The 8,162-nt window shown below is 46.1% G+C and overlaps 2 protein-coding genes across 3 annotated transcripts in view; one reads left to right on the top strand and one right to left on the bottom strand.

Annotated features, from left to right (window-relative positions):
- Window positions 1–8,162, bottom strand: part of LOC106809635 (bifunctional lysine-specific demethylase and histidyl-hydroxylase NO66-like) — a gene marked incomplete at its 5' end in the record, with an annotated part of 38,573 nt that overhangs the window by 12,871 nt on the left and 17,540 nt on the right. Inside the window, 4 exon segments of the mRNA XM_014812798.1 lie at window positions 1,187–1,291; window positions 1,597–1,680; window positions 1,836–1,930; window positions 2,086–2,120. Of these exon segments, the coding sequence (XP_014668284.1) occupies window positions 1,187–1,291; window positions 1,597–1,680; window positions 1,836–1,930; window positions 2,086–2,120 (319 nt within the window).
- The window catches only part of LOC106809637 (multiple coagulation factor deficiency protein 2 homolog), a 17,639-nt gene that overhangs the window by 1,827 nt on the left and 7,650 nt on the right, over window positions 1–8,162 (top strand). The window lies entirely within an intron of this gene.

Raw genomic sequence — 8,162 nt, 5'->3', positions numbered from 1 at the left:
CCCACACACGATGACAAGCAATGAATTAGGGCATGTCATTAGCGACCGATTTTATCATCTTTATCGACGGAGCACGCGCGCAAAACTTTGTAAATTTTAACAAGTCGAGTAATTTAGCTTAATTTAGTTTAATTATTATAGACGGACGAGGCGCGCGATAGGGAAAAAAAGCGTAAAGAATTAGCCGGTAGAAACGCCCAGCTAGAAACCTCAATGTCCTAAATTAAGCTTTTCAGGCCAGGCATCGACGAATGCGGTTGTATGTGTGGGGAAGACTAGACCTTGCCTATTAGCTCTATTTGTCAGAAATATCGCACGCACTGAGCGACACTTTGCAAAACGCGTAATCGAATTACATGCCGGTGATTTTTTCCCTTCCTAGTCGAAATAATTAATCCGCGAGTTTTCCCGCCAGGTAGCGCACCCGGCGTTTCCGCTACCAAATATCACGCGTTTAAAAAAATACGACAAAGTCGGTTTCCTTCGGGTTACCACCCTCACAGTCGTAAGCGGGTACCACTAGCCTCCCACGGTTCAGTGAGGGGGAGAGCGGGGGGAGGCGTGTTGGTGGATGAGTGGGTGCTGGTGGGGGCGTGTGTGAGCCAGCAGCTGACGTGCGGAGCGGTTGCTACTATTTGCTTAACTGAATTGCCGACACGTGTCGCGCGCCGTCGGCTCCCGTGTATCACGCCTATCTCTGACTGATAACAGCTTATCATGTCCGACTTTATATCGGCGCACGCAGCCGTGCGCGCATGCCGTCACACGTACACGACAATACGGTGTGCGTGCACCTGCACGCACGCACGCACGCACGCACGCACGCAAACACGCACGCACGCAAACACGCACGCAAACACGCACGCACGCATGCACGCACGCACGCACGCAAGCACGCACGCAAGCACGCACGCACGCACGCAAACACGCACGAACATACTCAATTCGGTATGCACGCGCGCACGTACGCAGGCAAGCACGCACGCGCACACGAACGAAGGCAACCACGCACGAACGCACGTACTCAGGCAACCACGCACGAACGCTACGTCACTGTGGATTCTGCATATCAAATATTCGCGCGTAAAATTAATTCAAATTAACGTTGCATCGTTATTGCACGTGGTCCAAGGATCGTTTAAAACTATTATACAAGGCATATGGATGTTGTGTTTACAGTTTGTACCTTCTCAGAACTCACAACACCCATGTAGTTCATATAATCACGAGGTAGAGACTGTCTAAACGCTGAATCTTCCGCTATCGCTGCCTCGAGGGCCTGGGGTACGAGCTAGAATTGTCCAGAAACAGTTGTATCATTAAACTGTTTTTGTACATCAATTAATTCAACAATATAGATTTGTCTTACTCTGTCGTGTTCATATGTCATCATCTCCTTCAATGTTCTTCCAAAACACAAACTTGTCCATTCCAGATTTAGTTAGAAAGTGTAAATACTGCTTATTAGACAATCATTTTATATATTAAAGGATAAAAATGATAAAAACCTCTGAGAGCCAATCAAGACGCACATTGCAATAAGACAATTAATGAACCACCCTTGTACATCTTGGACTCTTATTTACAAACTCTTACCTTTTCCAGTAGATCACCCCACGTGTTTCTCTGGCATGTTGACAGTGTAACGTGAAGGGAATGAGTGTCCTCCATCGTATCAGCCTGAGGAATTACCAAATATTTCTTCACATAACATGCCTAAAGCTTATAATATATGTTCAACATACATGACAACTTCTGCATTAATATACACACAATCACAATATATTTTTATAAGTATTATCATGTTTTTTCTAAGTAGGAAGTCAGGAGTTTACCTGATGAATGAATCCTCTTGGAAAGTACAACATGTCTCCAGCTTCTAAAACCACGTCTAAAATCGGTTCACCTATTTCCTCCTGCGTAAAATTAGCTGAAATCAAAAACAAACGCGATCACGTAGGTATAAAACGCATACCCAGAACATTAAACCAAACCAGTATTGTTTTTAAAAGTAGATTGAGCTATGAGAAAATAGTCTATACACATACAGCAGCACATATATACATAGTTTTAGCTATTACTCACGGCTGGAATATCTTGGCAACATCTCGTCTTCAGATCTGAAAAACAATCAAAATCAGCCATCTTGAATAACATTAATTAAGATCACATTCTTCTCCACTCCCTATTAAACTCAATATTATTATGATTATTATACATTATGTCATTTATTATCACGATTTAGGCAGATTATATCCTGTATAAGCACCAGGTTATTTTCAAGATTTACATAGTCCAGACCAAGACTAAATATGAGTACATGACAGAATGAAGAGAATAAATCAGTGAAGCTTATCTGAAATGAAACTGCAATGCTAACTATTATATCAAAACAAAAATGTTGTGAATATCGGAGGTATCACAAGTCATATCAGTTCACAAAATTCAAAATGGTAGCACGGTTGATTAATAGTAGCAATAGCAATAAGCACATAAGGCATATTATTATATCAGTAAATAGCTGCCTTCAGGCATCACATCACACCTATCCACACGGACACTGACAAGTATACACGCACGCTTTCATAGTAAAATGGCAGACACGATATATTTCTAAAGGAATAGACGTGTTCTGCCTGATTAAAGAAATCAACGTGGTGAGCAGGAGTCTTTCTCACTCACGCGGAGACGGTAAACGAATACTTTAACTCTCTCCGCGAAACTTTTCGTCTCCTTGTGTGTGAGGTCGTCGCCGGGGTAACCCAATCAATCGTCCATCAATACGCCAATATGTTAATCCACGCAAAAATTCAAGGTGCCGTGTCGAATGTTTATCCGCGCCTAACGAGATACCGTTATTACATAATACGCCGTCAAAAGCTGCACAACAAATATTACATCAAACGACCAATTGATGCGGCCGGCCGAGATTTTACCCTGGTCTCGCAGCCAATCAGAGAGGTCAATTAGCAGACGGAGCAGCAAAGGCAGTTTCACAGGAGTTGTGGCCATTAATTTAGCTACTTAGTTAGAGAAATTGCCTTATCGATAACCTCTCCTGCGGGATTCAAGTCTGTTCCATTAAGCTGGAGCCGTGTGCGGCGGTGACGAGCGAACACCGTTCGTACGGCCCTAATTCAATCTTGCCGGGTAATCAAGATGGCATAATGGTTCGCTGGGCAAGTAATCATGTTAATGCTGGACTCATGCACACAATTATAGCACAACCGCATCTCTCTCCTCCAGAGACGCTGATGCAGGCGGGCAGGGCCACCGCCTCGGGGTTGCTGCGTGCGTGCTTCCAATCTCACACACACGCGCACGCAGGCTTGCCGGCCGCGCGCTCAGGGTTGTGCTGTTGCCGGCTGGCTGGCTGGCTGGCTGACTGCCCATTAGACTTACTGCTCGTGCTAATGCGGCTGGCTTGCTACTACCGCCTGCAGCCAGACGAAACTGAAGACACACACACACGCACACACACACACACACACACACACACACACACGCACACACACACAGAGTCGTATGTGCGAGCCACGCTACGTGCTCGTGCTCACTCCACACTCAACAACAATACAGACTGTTGCTATGGACACATCTCGTTTTATATACACAATATCGGTTCTATATAATATATATAATATGTGCACGTTTACACGTTTATACAGTATTATAACCTATTAAGAAATATATGCCTGCTAACTGCAGTTATAAGTAGCGACTAGACACATAACACACATATGTGACCCGCTCCAGCAAAACCAGGATTAAGTCAGAAATTTTACAAATTGAATTATGTGCATATCTGAATAGATCATTTAATTACCTTTAAAATGATATAAAATATTTGGCTATATCTAAAGAATTGACCGATCTACAGCAATTTGAAGATCGGAAACAGACTTATTCCGGAATATGCAGCTTTTGAGATAAAGCGTTCTGGGTAAGGGGCCCAGTCGGGGATGAGCGGTCAGGGGCCCTTAAAAAATATTTTTTATTTTTTAAATTTTTTAAATTAAAAATGACCATAATAATCTATAGATATCTGAACCTATATATACGGATTAAATATGCACTTATGAACTTATTTTTGTAAAAATCTCATTTTTGGCCAGGTAGGCCATTTTCAGCATTGACATGTGTGCGTGCTCATTACTCAAAACAATGACTTGCGACTTAGTCCGTATTATGCTGGAGCGGGTCACATATAACATATTAAATATTATATTAATACACATTAGGCCAAAAAAGATTCGTGTAACACGAATTTATAAGGCATGTGGTAGGTAGATGGGTGAGGTAGCTAAGGCATGTGGTAGGTGAATGGATGAGGTAGCTAAGACATGTGGTAGGTGGATGGATGAGGTAGCTAAGGCATGTGGTAGGTGGATGGATGAGGTAGCTAAGGCATGTGGTAGGTGGATGGATGAGGTAGCTAAGGCATGTGGTAGGTGGATGGATGAGGTAGCTAAGGCCTGTGGTAGGTGAGGCGATTGGATGGAGTAGCTAGGCATGTGGTAGGCGGGATGGGATGAGGTAGCTAAGGCATGTGTAGGTGATTGATGAGGTAAGCTGTAAGGCATTCGGTAGGTGATGATGAGGGTAGCTAGGCATTTGGTAGGCTGGATGGATGAGGTAGCTAAAGCATGTGGTAGCGGATGGTGACGGTAGCTAAAGGCATGTGGTAGGTGAATGGATGAGGTAGCTAAGGCATGTGGTAGGCGATGGAATGAGGTAGTTAAAAGCATGTGGTAGCGGAATGAATGAGGTAGCCTAAGCAATGTGGTAGGCGGATGGAGGAGGTATGCTAAAGGCATGTGGTAGGTGGATGGATGAGGTAATGCTAAGGCATGGCGGTAGTGATTTGGATGAGGTATGCTAATGCCATGTGGTAAGGTGGATGGATGAGGTAGCTAAAGCTGTGGTAGGCGGATGGGTGAGGTAGCATAAGGCATGTGGTAGGTGAATGGATGAGGTAGCTAAGGCATGTGTAGAGTGATGGATCGAGGTAGCTACAGGCATGTGGTAGGTGGATGTGATGAGGTAGCTAAAGACATGTTGGTAGGGTGGAATGGATGAGGTAGCTAAGCAATGGGTGGTAGGTGATGATGAAGGTAGCTAAGGCAGCGTGGTAGTGGATGGGTGAGGGTAGGCTAAGGCATGTGGTAGGTGGATGGATGAGGTAGCTAAGGCATGTGGTAGGTTGATGGATAGGTAGCTAAGGCATGGTGGTAGGTGGATGGATGAGGTAGCCTAAGACAAAATGTGTAGGATGGATGATTGAGGTAGCTAAAGCATCGTGGTAGGTAGAATGGTCAGGTAGGCTAAGGGCATGTGTAGGTGGATGGGTGATGGTAGATTAAAGCTCATGTGTAGGTGGATGGATGAGGTAGCTAAGGCATGTGGTAGGTGGATGGTTGAAGGTACTAAGGCATGTGGTAGATGGAAGGATGAAGTAGCTAAGGAATGTGGTAGGTGGACTGGATGAAGGTAGGACTAAGGCTCATGTGTAGGTAGAGATGGATCGAGGTAGCTAAGGCTATGTGGTAGGTGATGTGATGAGGTAGCATAAGGCAATGTTTGGGTAGGTGGAAGATGGATGAGGTAAGCTAAGGCATGTGGTAGGTTGGATGGATGAGGTTAGCTAAGCGCATGTGTAGGTGATGGAATGAGGTAAGCTAAGGCATTGTGTAAGGTGGATGGATGAGTAGCTAAGGCATGTGGTAGGCTGGAGATGGATGAGGTAAGGCTAAAAGGCATGTGTAGGTGGTGTGGCATGAGGTAGCTAAGGCATGTGGTAGGTGGAGTGGATGGAAGGTAGCTTAAGCATGTGTAGTGAGATGGATGAGGTAGGCTAAGGCAATGTGGTAGGTGGATCTGGATGAGGTAGCTGAAGGCATTGTGGTAGGTGGCTGGATGAAGGTAGCTCTAAAGCATGTGGGTAAGGTGGTTGGGTGACGGTAGCTAAGGCATGTGGTAGGGTAGGTGGTTGGATGAAGGTAGCTAAGCGCAATGTGGTAGGTGCGATGGACTGAGGTAAGGCTAAAGCATGTGGTAGGTGTTGGGTGAGGTAGCTAAAGCATTGGTAGGTGGATGGATGAGGTAGCCCTAAGGCACGTGCGTAGTGGATGGTGAGTAGCTAAGGCATGCGGTAGGTGGATGGGATGAGGTAGCTAAGGCATGTGGTAGATTTGGATGGATGAGGTAGCTAAAGGCATTGTGGTCAAGGTTGGATGAGTGAGGTAGGCTAAGGCAAATGTGGTAAGGTGGATGGATGAGGTAGCTAAGGCATGTGTAGGTGGAGATGTATGAGGTAGCTAAGGCATGTGGTATGCGGGAGAGGGGTGGATGGATGTAGGTAGCTAAGGGGCATGTGCGGTAGGTGGATGGGGGAATTGAGGTACTGAAGCATGGTGTAGGGTGGATGGATGAGGTAGCATAAGGGCATGTGGTAGGAGGATGGATGAGGTAGCTAAGACATGTGGTGGTGGATGGATGAGGTAGCTAAGGCATGTGTAGGTGATGGCGTGAGGTAGCTAAGGCAGTGTGGTAAGGTGATGGATGAGGTTAGGCTAAGGCAGTGGTAGTGTTGGATGAGGTAGCTAAGGCATGGTGGTAGGATGGATGGATGAGGTAAGCTAAGGCATGTGGTTAGGAGGATGGATGAGGTAAGCTAAGACATGTGGGGTAGGTGGAATGGATGAAGGTAGCTAAGGCAATGTGGAGGTGATGGATTGAGGTAGCGTAAGGCATGGTAAGGTGGATGGATGAGGTAGCTAAGGCTATGTGTGTAGGTGTTGGATGAGAATAAGCTAAAAGGCATGTGTAGGTGATGGATGAAGTAGACTAAGGCATGTGGTAGAGGATGGATGAGGTAGGCTAAGACATGTGCGTAGGTGATGGATGAGGTAGGCTAAGGCATGGGTAAGGTGGAGTTGGGTGAGGTAGCTAAGGCAATGTGGTAGGTGGTTGGATGAGGTAGCTAAAGGCGATGTGGTAGGTAGATGGAATAGGTATGCTAAGAATCATGTGGTAGGTGGATGGATGAGGTAAGGCTAAGGATGTGGTAGGTGGATGGGTGAGGTAGCTAAGGCATGTGGTAGGAGGAATGGATGAGGTAGCTAAGACATGTGGTAGTGGACTGGATGAGGTACTAAGGCATCGTGGTAGGGGTGGAGGGTGAGGTAGCTAAGGCATGGTGGTAGGTTTGGATGGATAGGTAGCTAAGGCATGTGGTACGTGGATGGATGAGGTAGCTAAGGCAGTGGTATGGTGGACTGGATGAAGGTAAGCTAAGGCATGTGGTAGTGGTTGGACTGAGGTAGCTAAGGCCAATGTGGTTAGGTGGATGGATGAGGATAAGCTTAAGGACATGTGGGTAGGTGAAATGGATGAGGTAATCTAAGGCAATGTGGTCAAGGCTGAGATGATGAAGCTAGCTAAGACATGTGGTAGGTGGATGGCATAGAGTAGCTAAAGCATGTGGTAGGCTGGATGGGTGAGGTAGCTAAAAGGCATGTGGGTAAGGTTGGATGGATAGAGGTAGCTAAGCATGTGGTAAGGTGGAATGATGCAGGTGCTAAGGCATGTGGGTAGTGGATGGGTGAGGTTAGCATAAGACATGATGGTAGGTGGATGGATGAGGTAGCTAAGGCATGTGGTAAAAAGGTGGATGGGTGAGGTAGCTAAGACATGTGGTAGGTAAGCTAAGGCATGTGGTAGGTGGATGGATGAAGGTAACTAAGGGCATGTGGTAGGTGGACTGATGAGGTAGCTAAGGCATGTGTAGGTGGATGGGTGAGTAGCTTAAGACATATGGTAAGGTAATGGGTGAGGTAGCTATAAGGCAATGTGGGAGGTGGATGGATGAGGTAGCAATGGTCATGGATGGAGGCCGAATGGGTGAGGTATGCTAAAGGCACCGTGGTAGGTGGATGGAATGAGAGTAGCTAAGAATGCCATGTGTAGGTGGATGGGTCAGGTTAGCTAAAAGGCATGCTGGTAGGTGGAAATGGAGTGAGGTAGCTAAGGCATGTGTAGGTGATGGGTGAGGTAGCTAGGCATATGTGGTAGGTGGATGGGTCAGGTAGCTAAGGCATGTGGTAGGTGGAATGATGAGTAACTAAGGCATGTTGGTAGGTGGATGGATGAGGTAGCTCGAG

Source organism: Priapulus caudatus, unplaced genomic scaffold (assembly GCF_000485595.1).
Source record: "Priapulus caudatus unplaced genomic scaffold, Priapulus_caudatus-5.0.1 Scaffold370, whole genome shotgun sequence".
NCBI lineage: Eukaryota > Metazoa > Priapulida > Priapulimorpha > Priapulimorphida > Priapulidae > Priapulus > Priapulus caudatus.
This window is presented reverse-complemented; position numbering and strand designations above follow the sequence as displayed.